The following is a 19,341-nucleotide window of genomic DNA, read 5'->3' on the forward strand; positions in this document are numbered from 1 at the left end:
GCAGAGAGAGAGAGAGAGAGGGAAGCAGGCTCCCTGCTGAGCAGAGAGCCCGATGCGGGACTCGATCCCAGGACGCTGAGATCATGACCTGAGCCGAAGGCAGCGGCTTAACCCACGGAGCCACCCAGGCGCCCTGGTCCGGGCTCTTCTGTCCTCCATTAATCAGAGCCTCCAGTGGGCCGGAGAGACTCCTTTCGGGAGCAGGAGGCCCTGGAGTCCAGCCAGGGGCCTGGGTTCTACCACGGTTCCTCTGCCAGGGGAGCAGAAACCCAGGCCACGGTGGAGGGTTCCCCCTGACCGCCCCTCTCCACTCACCCCGGGCCTGGAGTTTCATGCAGGTTCATACTGGCTCTGCCCCTCCCTGGCTAGGTAATCCTGTCTCTTGCCTCTCTGGGATGGTCGATGTTCCCAGTCGGGGGCCTGTCCCTGCTCGAGGAGCTGACCAAGGAGCGGCAGCCCAGCAGGGTGGCTGGCCCAAGGAGATGTCGCTCCCTGTTTTACTTAGCAGGAACTCACCAGTGTGGTATGGCGAACTTTGTCGGGTGGTCTTAGATGTTTTCCCACGCTGCCCAGCCTGCCAGGAGAGCCCTCTGTCGGGCCCAGGTCGGATCCCAGTTCTGGTCAGCCTACCTCATGTCCTGGAGCCTCAGTTTCCACTTGTGAAAATGGGGGTAGTATCTCCTGTCTGCGAGGCACGGGGGAGCCAGTGCAGGAGTGAGCGACCGCCATGTGGAGGCAGAGGCCGCGCGGGCGGACTGCCATCCCGGAAACACTCCCACCGTTGTGGCCAGAGCCAGCCGCGGGAACCTTGGCAGAGACGCAGTAGAGAGAACACTGGACCTGGGCTCAGGCCCCTGCGCTGGGCTCTCAAAGCAGTCACTCTCCAGCCCGTCTCAGCCTCCCCCGTGAAGGGTGACTGACACTCTGACCCCAGGGTCTGCGGCAGGTGGCAGGCAGTGAGGCGGACTCAGCAGCTGCCTAGTGTCCGGGAGGGGCCTTCCCAGGGTGCCCAGCAGCTGGGAGGTGTGCCAGGGAGACAAGGAGGCTGAAAGGTCTCAGGCCTCAGCCTGAGCTAATAAATATTATTGGCGTGGGGTGGTGGGAGGGAGGGAGGGAGGGAAGTGGGTAGCTCTCCAACAACTGAGACTGATTTATTGGTTAATTAGCAGGTTGCCACAGCCACGGACTACCCCGCTGTGTGCATGGACAGGAAGGAGGGGGCCACGGGGAAGCCGGGGCTGCTGGCTGGGACCCAAGTGTGGGTCTGTGCCTCACTGAGCCAGGAGCAGCGAGTGGCTGAGGGAATAATGCAAGAGGTTTGGGTCAGACAGTGGACATGGGACCGGGTGGCTGGGGAAGGCTGGGGAAGGCCATCAGGACTCATAAGGCCATCAGCTGGCCTGAGTGGCTGAACAGAACTATCCTAAGGGAGGGGACTGGGAGCTCGCTGAGGTTTCCAGAGCATCCAGTCAAGTGTGGGGAGCTGCTGGTTTAGGGAAGAGGGCCGATACAGAATCAGGAAGGACCAAGGAAAACCTTGGAAAACACAGAAACTGAGAACAGACGCCCCAGAGGTAAAGCCCGTTCCAGTGAGCAGACAAAGTTAAATAGCGGTGGGTTTCAACCAACTTCTGCCGGACACTAGCTATGTGACCTTGGGCAAATCACTGAACTTTTTTGTTTGTTTTTAAAGATTTTATTTTTAAATAATCTCTACACCCAACAGGCTCAGAACCTACAACCCTGAGGTCAAGAGTCACACGCTCCATTGACTGGGCCAGCCGGGTGCCCCAAATCACGAACTCGATCTGATTCTTGATTTCTCCAACTGCAGGAATGGAACTAATCCTAAATTGCAAAGCTGCTTTGCTAATTAGACTGAAGAATGTAGCACCGCATAAGATATACAGTGAATGCTTCACAACTATTTGCTGAATTAGCGGCTGGCTAGTCTTACATTACCCAGGGAACGGCTTGGATGGGGAAAGGGGCTTGAGGAAGGGCGGTGGAGGAAGCAGAGCCTGGAAACCGCTGGCTGAGCTATGGCCGGAATCTGGGGGCTGTCGGGCCCGGGGAGCCTGCGCTTAGCCGGGATGGGGGGACACAATTTCACGGCCCAGGGGCGTCTACCCGGCTGGAGCCCCAGCTCAGACAGTGCACCTCCTCACCTCGGAGGACTCCTGCCTGGCACCATACCCTGGGGAAGGCGGAATGGCAGACAGACGGCCCCCCGCGCAGAGGGGAGGCGGATGAGGTTCATTCCGGTCCTGGGGCAGACGGGGCTTGTCGTCCAGCCTCTAAGGCGCGGGAGGGCCCTTCCCCCGGATCGCCCGCCCGGCCGCCGCCCGCCGGCAGCTTCCCGCGAGGCCGGGCGTCCCCGGGGCAGGCGGCGGGGCGGACGCGGCGACGGGCACCCGGGGGAGCCCGGGCGCGGCGGTGGCGGTGGCGGTGGCGGCGGCCACAGGGCCACAGGCGGCGGAGGCGCGCGCGGAAGTGGCGCGAGGCGAGCGCGTAGACCAGCGGGTTGAGGCAGGAGTTGGCGTAGGCGAGGCAGTGCGAGGCCAGGCGGCAGGCGTAGGTGGCCGGGCTGAAGGCGAAGCGGCCGAACCAGAAGCAGAGGATGAGCGCGTGGTGCGGGCCCCAGCAGAGGGCGTAGAGCGCGGCCACCGCCAGCATGGCGCGCCCCGCGCGGCCCGTGGCTCTGCGCCGGGCCTCGGCCATCGCGGCGCCCGCGGGGCCCACGGCCGCCCACAGGAAGCGCAGCGTGCGCGCGTAGGCCAGGCTCACCACGGCCACGGGCAGCAGGTAGCCGGCGGCGAAGGTGGCCACGTCGAGGGCGCGCCGGCGCGCGTCCTCCCAGGCGGGCACGCAGAGCTCGAGCGCGCCGTAGCGCACGGTGCCGTAGTAGCTGAGGTAGGGCGCCGAGAAGAGCGCCGCCAGCAGCCACACGAGGCCCACGGCGGCGCGGGCGTGGCGCGGCGTGCGCAGGGCCCGCGAGCGCAGCGGGTGCCGCACGGCCAGGTACCTGCGGGCGGGCGCCGGGTCAGCGCGGCGGGCTGCAGAGCCCCGCGCCCCCACCCCCCGCGGGGACGCTATCTGCGGACCCGCGACCTGCCTTGCCCGGTGATGGCTAGGGTAGAGGGCAGTAACACGCCCAGCGCTTGGAGCAGTGCCTGGCACCTCCTAGCAAGGCCGGGATCGAGGCTCGGAGGGAAGAGACTTGCCCAAGGCCACCAAGCCTGGATTGGACCCCAAGTTTGGAACGGCAAAAACAGGTATGACCACAGCCTAGGCTGGGTGTGGGCGGTAATAAAGTAACCGATGGATTCGTTCATGTGTTCTTTTTGCCATTCATGTCACACTTACGGAGCACCTACTACGTTCCAGCCTCTGTGCCGGCATGTAAGACACAGAGATGTCTTCTGGAAGCTCACGGTGGAGTTGGGAGGTGGGGGGCAGGATGGTCCGCTGGAGCAGGCTCTGCAGGTGCGCAGAGACTGGTAGGGGCCGGAGAGCTGTTCCTTCTCTCCCTGCCATCCTCTCCCTTTTTGGTCCCCCAAGCTCTCCTTCCTAAGGAATCTGTTTAGGTCCTCCCTCCCCAGCCCAGACCCAGCCAGGTCCCAGGCCCAGCGCACCTGTCCACGGAGACGGCAGCCAGCGTGAAGCTGCTGGCATACATGGTAAGGTAGATGAGCAGGTGCACAGCCTTGCAGACGAGGGCCCCGAAGAGCCAGGCGTCCAGAGTGTAGATGGCGGCCTGGAAGGGCACGCAGCACAGGATGAAGCAGAGGTCGGCCACCGCTAGGTTGAGGATGAACAGGTCCGTAGTGCTGCCCGGCTCCTGCCAGGCACTGGGGCTGGGCTGCAACAGCACGGCCAGCACCAGCCCATTGCCCACGGTGCCCAGCAGGAAGATGAGGGCGAACACCACGGGTACCACCACGGCCCCCACGCTCCCTGGGTTGTCTAGCGAAATGTTCTGCGCATCAGCCATCTTCCCATCCGATGGGCACCTGAGGGAAAGAAGCTGGAGTCCTCAGACAGGAGCTCCCGGCTCTGGTCACACGACCCCTGGGGTCTCCATCCAGGACCCCCGGCCTCGGCCTGGCCATGTCTCCTGGGCGCGGGGAGCTCCTGGGGGAATGGCGGTAGGAGGAGGGTGACAGCCATAGGTTCTCCCTGAGATCCACTTGTGCAAGCCGGGCACAATTGCCTACGTGTCTGAGGTGGGTTTCTCAGTTTCCTAGGGAACACCCCCCTGAGAAAGGATTAGTCAATGGATACCTCCCAGCAGAATGGGCTGAGGACCCTGGAGGTGGGGGAGGGGCGAGCCCAAGCCAAGTTGCTGATAGAAGGACCTTACTTCTCCGCAGGGTCTGGAAGCTCAGGGGGAGAATCGGACGTGGGTCAAAGTCAGCAAAACACGGGTGATATCCCTGAGTCATCGTAAAGTCCAGTTTAGTGAAAGCCCCACAGTGGCACAGCTGGGAAAACCATAGAGGCCACTGCCCCCCCTTTTCGCACAAGAGGAAACTGAGGCTCAGAGAGGGGACATGGGAGGCTAATATCACACTTTGAGTGGAAGACCTGGGGCTGTTGCCGCCTGGTACCCTGACTCCCAGGCTGGAGTGCTCAGCTAACAGCCTGTAACAGGTGGGGCTTCCGACGCCCATGCGAGTAACTGTGCTCGCGTGTGTGTGGGTGCGTGCGCATTTATGCCCGCCGTGCCCACTCTCACCCTTGCTCCATCCCTCGGCCCTATCAGCTACTACCTGTGGATCCCCCTGCTCGCCTGGGACCTCTGGGTTGGTGGGACACATTAGGAGCATGGAGGGGAGGCAGGGTGGAGGGAAGAAAGGTGGTATCTGCGCCCCCCAACCCCCAGCATGCAGCAAGCCAAGGCTCAGGATGGGTAACACCCACCTCAACTCTGGGCACTGGGCCCTGCTTGGTCCTGGGTGAACCGGCCAGACTGAGGCTGCCTCTTGGCTCAGCGGCTACCCCTTGGCACCTCCCTGTAGGTGCTGGTCTGCCTCCCGCTGCTCCCTCTTCTCCTTTAAGACACCTCCTCCGCTGAGCCAGACTTGGGCGCTCCCTCCGGAGTAGCCACCGACCACCTCCTCCTCCTCGGTCCCTGATTTCCCCCGGGTGGCATGCTCTTCTGCCTGGTTCTTTTCTGCCTCCCTGCGTTGCTTCTGCCTCTTTCTGCAGTAAGTAACCCATTGATCTCACTCACCGAGATTCGCTTTGGAGTTAACCCCTCCGTGCCCGGGGCCCAGCCCATTCCTGGCACTCCTACCTCCAGCCTAATGATTCACTCCCCATCTTCCCTCTCTGCCCCAAGGAGGGCTCTAATCCAAGCTCAGAAAGGATTCCTCATCTGGAATGGGGTGTCCAGGCTAGGAAACCAGAATTGGAGTCTCTTTTCTGGACTCCTCCCCCAGTTCCTGAGAATCCTGGGGCCCGTCAACTTTCCTAAGCTTGTTCCAGAGGCTCAGTGTGTCTGGAGATGGAGGGTGTTTGGGTCCATCCAAAGAGTCTGGCTTTAGCCTGAGGGCAATGGGGAACTAGTGAAAGTTTTAGAGCAGGGACATGATCTGCCCATTTAATTTGTAATTGGTTTATTTTGGCCTGGCGTGAAAAAGATGGACAGAGGGAGAGTGATTTAATGACTGATCCATTATGAGCCTCTTGTGCTGGCAGAAGCCAAAGAGGTTAGTCTGTCTTGGTTCATGGCTGTGTGATTCAATCAGGCGTGGGGTTCCGTCCTGGAACTCTTGGAGAAGTGAGCCACATGGCCAAATGCCACCAGAGGGTTAGAGAGACTAGTCAGGGATGGGAAGGGGGGGGCGAGGTACCCTGGATTTCATAACAGTGAGGTTGTTTGTAAACTGGACAAGTGTACTGGGGGCAAAAGAGTCTGCAATGAGTTTAAGGAGAGAAGAGGTGGTAGGGACTGCTTGTGGTCTTTCTAGAAGCTGGGAGGTAGGCGAGAATGTTAATAGGAAGTCCGTGAAAGGGAAGAGAAAATAGTTTGAGGGGACACTGGGACACTGATAGAGCCAGGACTTGCATTCAAGGCCCAAGGAACTGGGGAAGAAACTCTAGGACTAGCATCTCCCAGACCCCTGGGATTTTTCTGTGTGCTCAGAGGTTTTTTCGTTTTTTGTTTGTTTGTTTGTTTTAAGATTTTATTTATTCACTAGACAGGGACACAGCGAGAGAGAGGGAACATAAGCAGGGGGAGTGGGGGAGGGAGAAAGAGGGAAGGAGGGAGGGCAGGAGGACCGAGGCAACCACAGAGGGCTGGCGAGCAGCAGGCAGGAAAAACCGCATTGCCAAGGCCCGATTCCAGCACGTCCCTGGCGCCCCCTCCTTCTCTTGCTCCAGGAGGCCGCAGCCTTGAACCCAGAGCCGGACGCAGAGGACGTGGACCGTGAGCCGTGGGAGCGGTCTCTGGAAGTGGACGTGCGGCCGACCCACGGCCGTCGGGCCACTACCAGCACGCGTCCAACCCGCAGCATGTGCGCCCAGAGTGCCCGCGGTGCCTGCGGGTGCTTCCCACCAGCCTTTCTGTACCTCCGCGGATGGGAGCCTGCACAGCCGCGAGCTGACAGACCGCGGGGCGCGCTATCGGGGCAACGCAGCTGCCCATGCCAGCCGCCGGGGGGCGCCCGGGAGTCGCAGGACGAGCCGGCGCGTGCTCTGAGCCACTGCCGGGTGGACCTGGGCGCGGCTTTCTGTCCCTGCCGGACACGCCACGCCTACTGCTGGAATGCGTTGCCCGGTGGCTGCTTGGGGCCACCCCGTGTAATCCGCCGGCCTACGAAGATCACGCACATCAAGCTGCTGGCTGGGCCCGAGGCTGGTGCCAGGCCATAGGCACTCGCTGCTGCAACGGTGCGCCTGCGACAGGTACACGACCGCGTGGCTGCGGCTCTCTCGAGTATTCCAGCTGCTGCTGTGCCCACAGCAGCCCTTTTCCCTGGGCGGCCATCTCCCAGCACGTGGAGCTCCTGGACCCCAGCCTCAAGCTCCTTCCCACGACAAGCTAAGATTCCCAGAATCCCAGTTAGGATCGCAGCAGCTGGCCCAGGCCATCCATCCCGACAGCCAGGCTAAGGGCAGGGCTGGGGGTTCGAGGACACGGAGAGGGGGTCCTAGTTCCCTGCTGTGAACGAAGAAGGGCGTTTTCATCCTCCCTGCCCTACGTCCAGCGTCCAGCGAGGTCCCAGCTTCCCAAGGCCACACCCCAGTGAGGCTGGAGCCGAGTGAGTCAGAACCTATCCCGCCTGGGCCCCTGCCCTGTGCCCATAAAGCTGAGTGAGGACGGCAATGAAAAGACAAGGACCAGGGACAGCGACTACAGGAATGTGTCCACTAGGGGAGCAGCGAGCCTTTTCTGGGGACAAGTGTGGACGGGGCCCTGGCAGCAGCTAATCAACTCTACGGAAAGCCTTGCCCGCCGAGGCCTGGATTCTGGCGGGGGAGCGGCAACAGCAGCCAGAGTCTGAGCTCGCTGTGCCCCCTGGCGGCTGATCAGCAGGCCCGCAGGCCTTGGACGGAGAGGGATGGAAGGAGCCCAGTTACCCTGTACCATCTACTCTTGGTGTGCGGTAAACTGAGGCACACAGAGGGGAAGGGGCCTGCCCAGGAACCAAAGTGGGCTAGAATACATGGTTCCAAACTGTCGGGGGCCTTTCTGATAGTGACCCACGTTCTTTCCTTTGGGGCAGGTTTGGGTGCTCAGCCCCTCCTTATCTGGGCAGCTGTAAACCATCCTTTGGATGGGGTGGGGGCAGAAAACGGAGGTGTTCCCCTGAGGCTGAAGAGCAAATGGGTGGGTGGGGTGGGAAAGGGCCTGCAGGGTTGGTAGCTGTCCCCCCTAATAGGGGGACTACCCACATTATCCCCATGGCCTGCGTCTCATCTTAACCTAGGGTAGGTGGTCAGCTCTGAAACCTACTCAGGAGCCTCAGCTCCCACCTGATTCTTCAACTGGTCACAGGGCTGGGCCTGCCCAGAGAGAATGAAGCACACTGACATGTCAGCCCGTTTCCACATTGTTGCTTGACACTCTCAACCACAAGAACGGGCCTTGCCCCAGCCCAGCCCCAGGACTTTGACAGGGCTCAGAGCCTCTGGCCCGGGCTGACCAAAGGGCCCTTTTGTCAATGTGGAGGGAGGGGGATCTCGGCTCTGCTCGTGGCCAGCCACATCAGGGTAGGGCCCCATGTAGCCGCCCCACCTCCACGAAGGCCTCCACACAGCGGTCGATGTCCTCCTCGCTGTGCACCGCTGAGATCTGTACGCGGATCCGGGCCTTGCCCTTGGGGACCACTGGATAGCTGAACCCGATGACGAAGATGCCTGGTAAGGTAGAAAGGGTCAACCTGGGGCTCAGCAAAGCCACACACGCTTTGGGAGACGTGACACATGGTTCCGACTCCCCTGAGGGTCACAGAGGGCAAGGGAGATGCCTAAGGTGTCCCAGACATGCAAGTAAGTCATGGCCTGGGATCTTCAGCTCGTCTCGAGAGGGTGGTAGGGGGAGGGTATGGGGGAGCATTCATAGTGCAAGGGCTCCCTCCTCTTTTCTCTGAAGACCCATAACCGGTCTCCTTGTCCCGGCTGCCTCACCTCTCTTGAGCATGTCATCCGCCATGCAAGAGGCTAGCCGAGCATCTTCCAGCATCACTGGGCAGATGGGATGATTGGCTCCCAGGATGGTGAAGCCGGCAGCCTCCATCTTACTGCGGAAACTGTGGGCACAAGCTGGGTGTCACAGGTAGCCAGGGGACTGTGGAGGGTTCACACCCACTCCTGATGGGCCCGTGATCTGTGCCCAAGTCTGCAGGATGTACCAGCAGAGCCAGATGCAGATGGGGAGCTGGGCAGAGGAACCAGCGGACCAAACCAGAGAGTGAAAAGACAGGATAATATAAGATGGGGAGATACAGGGTCATTGACGAAGTAACGTACCCGGAAATGGAAGGAAGAGGGAGACAGAGAAGAGGTAGGTGGGTGGGCAGGCAGCCCTTGGTTAAAAGGGCTGAGTCCCAGTGCAATCTGCTGGAGGCATGGTATGGGCAGAGGGTGGGCACATGGGGGCAGGCCCCTACCAGCTCCCCCACCCCCAGCCTGTCCCACCCCTGCCAGGGACCACACCGCTGGGTTTTGGCTGCCATAGTCTGGACGATGGCGTTGCTCTCCATAAGCAGGTCCAGAGCCTTGGAGGCACAGCCGACGACAGCAGGGGGCAGGCTGTTGGAGAAGAGGTAGGGCCGGGAGCGCTGCCGGAGCAGGGACACCAGGGGCTCAGGCCCTGTCGTGTAGCCCCCTGAGGACAAGGGCAGAGGTGAGGTGCAGGGCAGAAGTCAGAGGCCAGGAGCCAGAGCCTACCCCGAGCCCCTCCTGGGAGAACAGTCCACACTGCCCTCTTCTGTACCGTCCCAGCCTCCCCTCCCCACCTGCCCTGAGACTTCTCCAGGGCCCTGCCTGTGGATAAGGGGACCCCAGGGGCATGACCCTGCAGGTACCTGAAGCTCCACCCAGAGCCTTCCCCAGCGTGGAGTTGATGATGGTGACCTGGTCTGTGACACCCAGCAGCTCATCCGTGCCCCTGCAAGGGAAGCTAGCACTGCCACCACTGGCTACCTGAGCACCCAGGGACCATGGGTTAGGGGAAGGGCTGGCTTCCTGCTTTCCCACCCATCCTCAGAAGCCCAACCCAAGGAGATGCATGCTCCCACCGTCCAGTGGCCCCCAGGAAGCCAGTAGCGTGACACTCATCCACAAAGACCAGGGCGTCATATCGAGAGGCAAGGTGGCAGATCTCCCGCAGGGGGGCGATGTCGCCATCCATGGAAAAGGCCCCATCAGTGGCCACCAGGCGCAGCCGATGCTTCTGTAGGGAAGCCATGGACAGATGATGGCTGGTGTCCCCAGCTGGGCCAATCCTGCCATTCTCTACGCTGCTCAGGGCTCCAAGGGCTCACCTTGCCCAGAATCTGGCACAGAGGCCGGCATGTAAGCATTACTGTGTTGGGGCCGGAACATCCCGGTCCTGATCTGTGCCTCCCTGAGCCATGCCCACCTCTTCCAGGGCAGTCCTGGCCAGTGAGAACAGCTCAGTCTCCCCTGCGAGAGGGAGGGTGGGGTGGGACCACTTCTATCCCGAAGCTCATCCCTTTAGGCCCAGCGGGGCCTGCCACATGGAAGGTGATGGCTAAAAGTCAAGGCAGCTCAGTACAATGGAAGAAAGCCTTGGGGCAGAAGGATCTGGGTTCAAATCCTGTTTCAAACTTTCATGTTCTTTGGGAATGCAAAGTGGGTCCCTCCAAGCCTTAGTTCTTTCACCAGGGGCGAGGCTGAGGATAAGCCCGGTTCTTGCCTCTGCCAACCTTGGGCCTCGCCCCACCTGGGCCTCGCCCCACCTGGGCCTCCTGCAGCTTGGCCTCCAAGTCAGCCATGTCCAGGTGGTGGTAGCGGTATTTATGGGCCTTGCATAGACGGATGCCATCAATGATGGAGGCGTGGTTCAGCTCGTCTGACAGGACTGCATCCTGTGGGGTCAGCAGGGCCTGGGAGAAAGCAGCTGAAGTGGAGCTTCTGCCCAACCACCTAGGGGTTCTCCCTCCTCATGTCTACGTGAGTCAAAATTTCACTGCCATCCAGGGCATTCCTCCCGGCAGGGAGGCACGGAGCCCCTGTCTGCCCCTATCTGGGTCCTCTGGGCTGGACCAGGGCCCAGCTCCTGTGAGAGCAGGTGAGAACATGTTTGATGAGTGCCCGGCCCCGGCTAACTCCGACCTTCTCACTGCTGTAGGTTATCTCCCCAGTGCCCTGGAAGCTGGTCCCTTGCAGGTCCCAGGATTCTTCCTGCAGCAAGGAAGAAGCTTGGCCCAAGCTTAGCCTCCAGAAGAAAAGGGCCCTGGAGCCTCTAGGCACAGCACTGACATCCTGCCAGGTTCCCCTCACTGCTCACTCCCAAGCCTTCCCCCATAGCCTAGCAGTCCTCACCACTCCCACCTGTACCCCCACCCCCCCAAACCTCAAAAAGGCCAGCGTTGGCATCGAAACAGCTAGGATACAGGATGGCATCCTCCCGCTGATGGAAGCGGGCTATCTTTGCTTCTAGATCCTTGTGGATGCTCTGCAGAAACAGAGTGAAATGGGTGTTAATGCCTGTGGGGTCACATGAAACAAGTTCTGGGGACAGAGGCTTAGAAGGTCACAGACTCAGCACAGAGGACCTGCAGCCTTGGCTTCTCCCTTCTTTCTTCACCACGTGGGTTCCCCCAGAGCCAACAGGAACCTGGCAGATGGTTCTCCCTGAGGGATCAGGGGTTCGCTAGATACCCCTACCTGGTGGGACCTTCGTCTATAATGGAGGTCTAATGATGAATTATGGGGGATGATGGCAAGGGAAGATGTCTTTCTGACATCAAAGTGAGTGACGTTTTTGGTTGCGTAATGCCAAGGAAAAGGATTACATAGCTTTATTTGGGCCTGAAATTCCTATATTTGAAAGCTGTTCGGTCAGGGTGAGGGTTTTGTTGGAAAGGGCCCTGGCTGGGGGTTAGGAGTCCTGTTTCTGACATTCATTTCACCATCCCCTTTCTGAGAAGATGGGTAGTAATCCTCACAGCAGTCAGGAGCCAAGCCATCTGGGTTAAACTCCTATCATAACAGTCTGCGTGCCTTAGAGGAAGTCACCCAATTTCTCTGGCTTCAGCATCCTCATCTCTTAAGAGACAAGAATATCCCCTACCACTTATGACCGTTAGGGGCATTAATGAGTTAATATTTGTAATGTTCTTAATACAGCACCTGATACACAGGAAGCACTGTTAAGTTTCCCATCTAGGTATTTATTTTGTAACATTTACACAATAAAATAATCAATGTTTACGGAGCACTACTACGTGCCAGGCACTGTTCTAAGCAGTTCTGCATGCAGGTCGGGGAGAGGGATGCTTGGGGAGACTGGAAAGTTTCTTTTGCAACACAACAGAAGCCTGAGCTGGCCTTTCTGGTGGATAGCTCTAGGCTAAGCGTGGCCCAGGGCCCTGGATGAGCTGAGCTGGCTAAACCAGCCTTGTTGACTGTGGGAAGCAGGCAGTTGGGGGTCAGTGCCCAACGCTGGGGACAGGGCACCCCCCAACCCCCCCCAACAGCCACTGTGTACCTGGGTCCCACAGATGAAGCGGGTTGAGCTAAGGCCGGCTCCAAACTCCTCCAGGGCCTGCAGACCTGCCTGGATGACCTCAGGGTGGCTGCTCAGGCCCAGGTAGTTGTTGGCACAGAAGTTAAGGATTCCTGAAGTGGAGGACGGTACAGACACAGCAGCTCAGGGCAAGAAAGGGCCTGGAAAGGTGTCTGTGCCAGGCCCTGGGGACTCAGACAGGAAACGAACCTGGATTCGCCCTTCACAAGGCAACAACCACACAGTATGATCCACTGTGGGGCAGAGGCCAGGATGGGGAGCTAGGAGCCCTGGGGAGGGACCCAGTCCGACAGGTACAGGAGAGGGAGGGTCAGGAAAGGCCCCCCTCAGAGTGGTGCCTTGAAGGATAAGAAGTTTAGACTGACTCTTAATCATACTGTACCCAATGAGGAACGTAGCCCTACTTCACAGGCTTCTCCTGCCCCTGAACACCACCAGCAAAGCCCCATGTGAGCCCTGGTTCCCTTGTGGGGAAGTGAGCAGGCTCATGAGCCTAGTGTGGTCCTCAGACTCTGAACAGCTGACTTTGCTGCCTGGTACAGCATCACCTGTCTGAAGTGTGTGGGTGTGGGGGTTTCCTTGAGACCTCAACTCCTGACTATAAAGCCCAAAGTGAACACAGCTGACCTGAGGGGGAAACTGAGGCCTGTAAAGGACGAAACCACGAGGAGAACCTGTGTCTCTGTGTCATGTTTTGACCTGCTCCAAGCTTCCCCCAGGCAGGGGTGGGGGTGGGGGGAGGATGGGGAGAGAGGCAGAGATTTTTTAGGGGGCACCTCGGTTTACTAATAAATACAACAGCACCAAGGATCTCAGGCCTATTTCCTGAGCAGAAAGCGGGTTTGGGAGCCTGTTTATAAGCAGAACCATCTGGGGCCCGGCACCGACACGACAGGCGGTGACCACTGGCTAGACAGACATGAGGAAGGCCCAGTGGGTCAGCTCGTGGTGTGCCTCCTGCAGCAGCCGGCCGCCTCCCTGTCGCTGTGACTCTGGGCAGCGAGTTGGCTTTTCTCACCCACTGGCTGACCTTCTAGCTCCAATGTAAGGGAGAACCTGGACCAAAGCCCAGCTCTGCCTGCTGCTGGCAGGGGCTTTTGGGCAAGCCATTCCACATCTCCGAGCCTCAGCTTCTCTGTCTGTACAGTGGGTTTAGTTCTTCCCACGCTGGAGGTCCGCAGGAGTCCCCGTGCAGCAGGGAGTGGAGACCAGCTCCAGGCGACAGCTCCAGAAACGCTGGGCTTCTCGCTGCCTCCTTCCCACCCGCGTCCTTGAAGCAGCCAGGTGGGAGCCAGCTGGGTGTCTCTCTTTTTCTCTCACGTTCTCACAGGACCGGGTCTCACTCCAGCCCTACCCTGAGTCAAGAAGATACTCAACAGCAGATCACCTCCCTCCGTGGAAACAGGTTTAACTAGGTTCCAGGGAACCCTGGGAAGCCGTCAAGTCAGCCTGAGAGCTTGGGAAAGGTGCCTGCGGCTACGAGAGCAGATACTGCCCCTTCCCCGGCCCCCTGCCACCCGGCCCTCCATTCCAGCCTGGAACTAACTAAGGTCTGCGAACACCCGGCCGGGTCCGAAGACTCCCAGGAGGAGGGGGAGTTACCTCCGGAGACTCCGTCCACGTGGATGCGCGGCCCCTGACGGGACGTAATGACCCGCTCACTCTTCCAGGTGCCAGCGCCGCGGATCGCTTCCAGCTCCTCCTCCAGGACGCCACGCAGCTGTGTCAGCGCCGACTGCGCGCGGCGGCTGCGGGGGGCCGCGGAGAGAGCGGCGTGGAGCGCGCGACCCGCCCACATGGTGCCCACCTTCGCCCGAGCGCTCCAGCTAGTCCGGAGTCCCGCGAGCCGCGGAAGACTCGCGGTCCCGTGGCCTGGGGGGTGGGCGGGGGCCGGGCCTCGGCGGCCAATCGGAGCGAGAGGGCCGTTAAAGGGGCGGGGAGGCAAGCCCGGGGATGGGGAGGCGGGCCCAGGGATCGGGGGGAGGGGCCTGGCGTGACCCACAGAGGATGGAAGTAGATTGATGTGTAAACTGAGACTGGAGCGCTCCCCGTGGGGGAAAGGGACGCTACCTGGCGGAGGGTGGCTAGTCCCAGGGCCCAGCCCACCAGCCCCCCCGCGGTACTCCCAGCCCCTGCCTACCCACCCAGCGCCCGGAAGGAAACGGGGTGCACCCTGGACCCCAAAGGCAAGACCCTAGAAGCAGGCTGAGGCACGCTCTGTTACTCTTCAGTCCCGTTTCCCGGTTCGGGTCGATCTGTTGGAACCGTCCCCCATTCGCAGGTGCAAACACCCCCAGGATTTCACCCCAGCTCGCTTAGCCGATTGCTCTGCATTTGCCTCCAGCCTTAAAAGTAAGGGGGAAAAAAATGCACCGCTCAGGTTTCATTTTTCAATTTTATTTTAAAGTTTTTAAAATTACAAAGACAGCCAAATTCTGCCCGGCACAAGTAACACTTGTTTTAAAAAAAGAAAAAAAAAAAAAAAAAAAGGAGGGGGGTGGACCACGCACAAGTGCGTATTTTCCCATATTATTAAAAATAAAAGACGACTGTACAGGTTTTTTCTCCCAGCTCCCGGGCGTGAAACGTTAAGTACTAGCTCTAGATATGTATATATACATATACACACATACACACAGACCTAGCTCTGTGAAACTACTTAGCAATTCAAAATCAACTGCAGTATGTCTTACTGTCCACTCCCCGCCCACTCCCCCGTCCCCCATCTACAGCTACTTTTATAAAAGACTCAAAAGTAAAGAGGTCGGGAGGTTTTTAAGTGGCAGGTGGCAAGGCTGGAGCCCCACCAGGCCACCAGGCCAAACCACCAATCTTTCTTACACAGGAGGAACCAAAAACCAGGGGAAAAGGAAAGAAGTCCTCCTATGATACAATCCAATTGTGTGGAAAAACCCAACTTTTCAGAGGGCACACTGAGGCACTTGGCTGACTGAGTCCCCACCCTTCCCCCAAAGTTTCCACTCCCGATTACATGAGACTTTCTGAAGCCACAAAACCCCCCCAATGGCTAGTTTCCAGCTGACTGAAAAAAGCCGCTAAGACAGCTTCTCAGACCAGCTGTCACTCGGACACCCCCCCCTTCCCTTCCCTAGGACAATAGGGAGGCCACAGGAGCACTCAAACAGTGAGACCGCTCAGTATTGGAAGGTGGAAGTCAGCCTAGAGAGGGTTTTTTTTCCCACTCCCTCCTTCGCCATCCAGCTGCTGCCACCCCTCCCCTTTCCCCACCAAAGTTCTGGAACTCTCACAAGCGGTGTGCAACCTAGAGAAGGCTGGCTCACCTTAAAGCTACTCCTACAAACCTTACCATTTCCAGGATCCCCCTCTTCTAGTCCGAATGAACGGCCTTGCCCATTCCCTCCTGCCCCTTTACCTTCCTAATGAACAAACCATCCAACCAAACAAAACAAAACACACAAACCCACCCAAGTCCCTAAACCCATTAAGTAGATTAATAACAAGTCAACGAAACAAAATATAAGTACATTCTCATCATTAGAGATGAGATTTGTGGTTGCTGTCCTTGCACGATTGGTTAAGGAAAAATGATTATTCCCTAATTTCTGAGGCATCCAAATAAGGGGCAAAGGACTGCAGAAGATCAAGAGAGAAGAAAAGAGAAAAGTATTTACAGAAAATAGGAGACAGGCAGGAGTGTCCACAAGAAAAGCCCCATTGTCACTTCTTCTTGCCGGCCCTCTTGGCACTGGACTTGGCTTTGGGCTTCACTGGTTTGGCCTTCTTAGGCTTGGATGCCTTGACCGGCTTGGCCTTGACAGTCTTGGGTTTTTTGGTTTTCTTGGGTGTGGCAGCCGGCTTCTTCTTGGCCTTCTTGACTGGGGTGGCTTTGGGCTTCTTGCTTGGGGCTTTGGAGGCAGCCTTCTTGGGCTTGGCTGCCTTCTTTGGCGTGGCCACCTTCTTGACTTCCTTCTTCGTCTTCTTGAAGGCCACTGACCTCTTGGGCTCGTCGCTTTTGGCCAGCCGGAAGGACCCTGAGGCACCCACCCCTTTGGTTTGCTTGAGGACCCCAGTGGTGACCAGGCGCTTGATGGACAACTTGATCTGCGAGTCGGCGTTCTCACCCACCTTATAGTGGCTCTTGATGTACTTCTGGATGGACTGGCGCGAGGAGCCAGCGCGGTTCTTCTCCGCCTGGATGGCAGCCACGATCATGTCTGAATACTTGGGGTGGTCTGTGGACTTCTTGGAGGCCTTGGCCCGCTTGGGCTTGGCCGCAGGAGTGGATGTGGAGTTCTCGGTCATGGTGGCCTGTCTGGTCCAGCTGTTGGGAGGACGCGCCTTCAAAAGGGCCAGTCCTCGTCGGAGGCCGAGGAAAGCCTTACTCGGGATCTGCTTTGGCGCTCCTCCTGACTCCCGGGCCAGTCCGGGGCCCGGCTCTCAGGGACCTGGCTCGGGTCGCGGGAGGACTCGCCAGGCCGCCTCTGCGTGGCCCAGCCCCGCCGCTCTGTCGCTCGGTCTCGGCGCCCGGCTCGGGCTCGGGCTCAAGCGCGGGCTCTGCCTCCGCCTCCTCTGCCTCCCCTTTCCCAGCTCCGCGTCTGGCGCTCGGGCGGCGCATCCGGGTATTTAGCGGCGGCGGGCGGACCGCGGTGAGGACAGGGCTGCTGGCTGCCTGCTCCCGGCCCGGAATGGCGCCGCGCCGCCGCCATCTGTGTTTCTTCCGCCGAGCAAATCCGACCTTTCCCCCCGGCCCGGGCCTTCCCGCTCCCTGCCGCCGCCCGGGACCGCTGCCTGGCTCCCTGGGCTCCCCGGCTGGGCATCCCGCCGGCCCGGCCGCCGCCCCCCGCGCCCACCACGCGCCCCAAACGGCGCCGAGGACCGCTGGTGCGCCTGCACATTTCCCCTTTGCGGGGGGCTGGCTCTGCGGGGCCGGGGAGCCCGGGTGCGGGAAACCCCCCGTAGCAAAGCTCCCCCCTGGGGCTACCGGAGAGCCCGCTCCCGGCCCGCGGCGGGACCCCCCAGCCCGGCGGAGCGGCTGGAAAGCGGCCCCAACTAACACACGCTGCCCAGAGCCGGGCGACTCCCAGCCGGGCCGAGCCGGGACAGGGGGGAGGGGTCGCTCCCCCGGGGTCCGGTCACCCCTCGGGGGTCATCCCGCCACCGGGCCCCCCGCACCTCTACCCCTTCTCTGTCCTTGGGGTCCCTAAGCAAACTTTCCCTGGAAGAGTTGTAAGGGCACTTTCAAACTTTGTCCCTTCCCCCTCCTCTGCCGGCTCTCCCCCAGCCTGCCCCCTGACCTCTGCGTGGCGGTTCTCTCCTGAGACCAGACCCCCACTACTGCCTGGGACCCCCGAGGGAATGAGGAGGGGTCTCCCGAGTCCTCTCTTTTCCTCAGAGACCCCCCACATCGCCCATATATCCTAATCGGGAATTCATTCATTTGCCTCTCTCAGCCTGGGCGTTTTGGGGGGTCTCAGAGGCTGACCCTTGCTGTCCCCACACCTGAGGCACAGTCTGGGGGTCAAATCACCCTCCCAAGTTCCCTTGAAGTCAGTGGGGGAGGGGTCTGCAATGGAGGAGCTGTCCCAAAGGCTCCAAAAAGAGACTTGTCCTGGGGGCCCCTGGGATGAAGAGAGGCCCTGAGTGCTTTGGGAACTTGGAAAAACGGGGCTCTGGGGGAAAGGTGGAGGAGGGGGTCGCGTTACTTGGGTCCTGACTAATCCTCGGAAAGTGTGCAGTTGCTCAGGGAGCGGTGGCCGGGACCACCGCCATTTTGCTGGGAGGATGCGATGTCTTTGTTAAAACGTATACCTCTTTTCCGTGCTGCTTGGCAGGTATAGATCAAGTGAACAAGGGGTGTCACCGTCTGAAGGGAGTCTTGAGGGCCTCCGAGGGACTTTAGGGGTTCAGAGGCCAGCAGAAGGGACCCCAGAGTTCCTGGGACCCCTTGTCTATGAAACACATCCTAATCACGTGCAGGGCCCGCTTGGCAGGGACCCTGGGTTGAGATTCTGGGATGCTCCCTCCCTAAGCCCCCTCCCACAACAAGCCCGCTTTTTTTTATTCCCTAAGAGGCAGGGCACTCTTCATTAAACAATACCCTGGGAGTGGGGGTTTATAGCGGGTCAAAATGATGAACGTGTCTCTGTTATGGTCCGGGTGCTGTTTGCAGACACTGGCTGTTGGGGAAGGGAGGGGGGATGGTTGGAGGGTTTAGGTGGGGGATGGGGGGTCGTAGCTGCGGTTGGGGGAAGGGCTCTTACTGGACTTGGGGAGTCTCTGAGGCCAGGGAAATTAATAGGTTTCCCCCACAAACACCAAGGGATGGATTAATCCAAATGGTGGGGGAGGTGGCGGGAGAGGGAGGCCTGAGACTCGCTATGAGATGCCTTCTCACCGGCTTATCTTAGTGGCACAGGCAGGGAAGGTAAGCGACCAAGGGCCAGGTTAGTTCAAAAGGTCAAGGTTCTTATTTGGATGATGTCATTTACCCCGAAGTTTCCTGATTTGAAAACACAACATTTTGGTGGATTTGTTTTAGTTATTTACAAAGACAGTTCTGGTTCTCACTAAAATCTGGAGGGGTAAATAGGCCATTCTAATAGCCACCCCTGGGTCCGAGATGGGTACACACACCCCACACCCACGCCACGGCCCTGGGCGTCTTAAAATAAGGACTAGATGAATCCTTTGGCACGATGATGAAACAATTTTATTTACACAGCGCCTTACAGTTTGCAAAGTGCTTGCTCTCCACGTTTCTTGTTTCTTTGCGCCTCCAGCCTGGGGAGGCAGCCACCGTGATCACTCCGCAACCCCCCCTCCCACCCCGACCCCATTTTACCGTGGAAGCCGCGGGATTCGGAAGGATGACTATGGGGCCGCACTGAGGCTCAACTCCCGGCGCCCCCAGGTCTTCCCTTCATTTTGTAGCTCTCACATCCCATAACCCTACCCATCCCAGAAACCTGTAAATTCTCTCCCGGAACTGAAGCCAGAAATGGAGGGAGGGGTCGCCTCGGAGTCGCGGGAGCTTCCCGCCGGCAGACAGCCCACGTTCAGTCCCGCGGCGGGATTCACTATCCCAACCAATCCCCCCCCCACCCCGGCCCGCCGCCCCAGTTGGAGTGAAC

General features: G+C 59.5%; 3 protein-coding genes across 3 annotated transcripts; all 3 read right to left on the reverse strand.

Annotated features, from left to right (window-relative positions):
- Positions 1-2,256: 2,256 nt before the first annotated feature.
- GALR3 (galanin receptor 3) lies at positions 2,257-3,994 on the reverse strand. The gene is made up of 2 exons (XM_044226318.1): positions 3,636-3,994; positions 2,257-3,025 (listed from the first exon to the last, which is right to left on the reverse strand). The coding sequence occupies exons 1-2, from the start codon at positions 3,992-3,994 to the stop codon at positions 2,257-2,259; spliced, it is 1,128 nt and encodes a 375-aa protein (XP_044082253.1).
- Positions 3,995-8,052: 4,058 nt separating this feature from the next.
- On the reverse strand, positions 8,053-14,084 carry GCAT (glycine C-acetyltransferase). The gene is made up of 9 exons (XM_044228009.1): positions 13,832-14,084; positions 12,191-12,321; positions 11,054-11,155; positions 10,437-10,583; positions 9,753-9,907; positions 9,540-9,622; positions 9,169-9,340; positions 8,641-8,762; positions 8,053-8,370 (listed from the first exon to the last, which is right to left on the reverse strand). Exons 1-9 carry the CDS (start codon positions 14,025-14,027, stop codon positions 8,219-8,221), a joined length of 1,260 nt encoding a protein of 419 aa, XP_044083944.1. The 5' UTR covers positions 14,028-14,084; the 3' UTR covers positions 8,053-8,218.
- Positions 14,085-14,605: 521 nt separating this feature from the next.
- On the reverse strand, positions 14,606-16,795 carry LOC122890832 (histone H1.0). The gene has a single exon (XM_044226272.1). It carries the CDS (start codon positions 16,511-16,513, stop codon positions 15,929-15,931), a length of 585 nt encoding a protein of 194 aa, XP_044082207.1. The 5' UTR covers positions 16,514-16,795; the 3' UTR covers positions 14,606-15,928.
- Positions 16,796-19,341: the final 2,546 nt, after the last annotated feature.

The sequence above is a fragment of the Neovison vison genome, chromosome 12, assembly GCF_020171115.1.
Source record: "Neovison vison isolate M4711 chromosome 12, ASM_NN_V1, whole genome shotgun sequence".
Classification (NCBI taxonomy): domain Eukaryota; kingdom Metazoa; phylum Chordata; class Mammalia; order Carnivora; family Mustelidae; genus Neogale; species Neogale vison.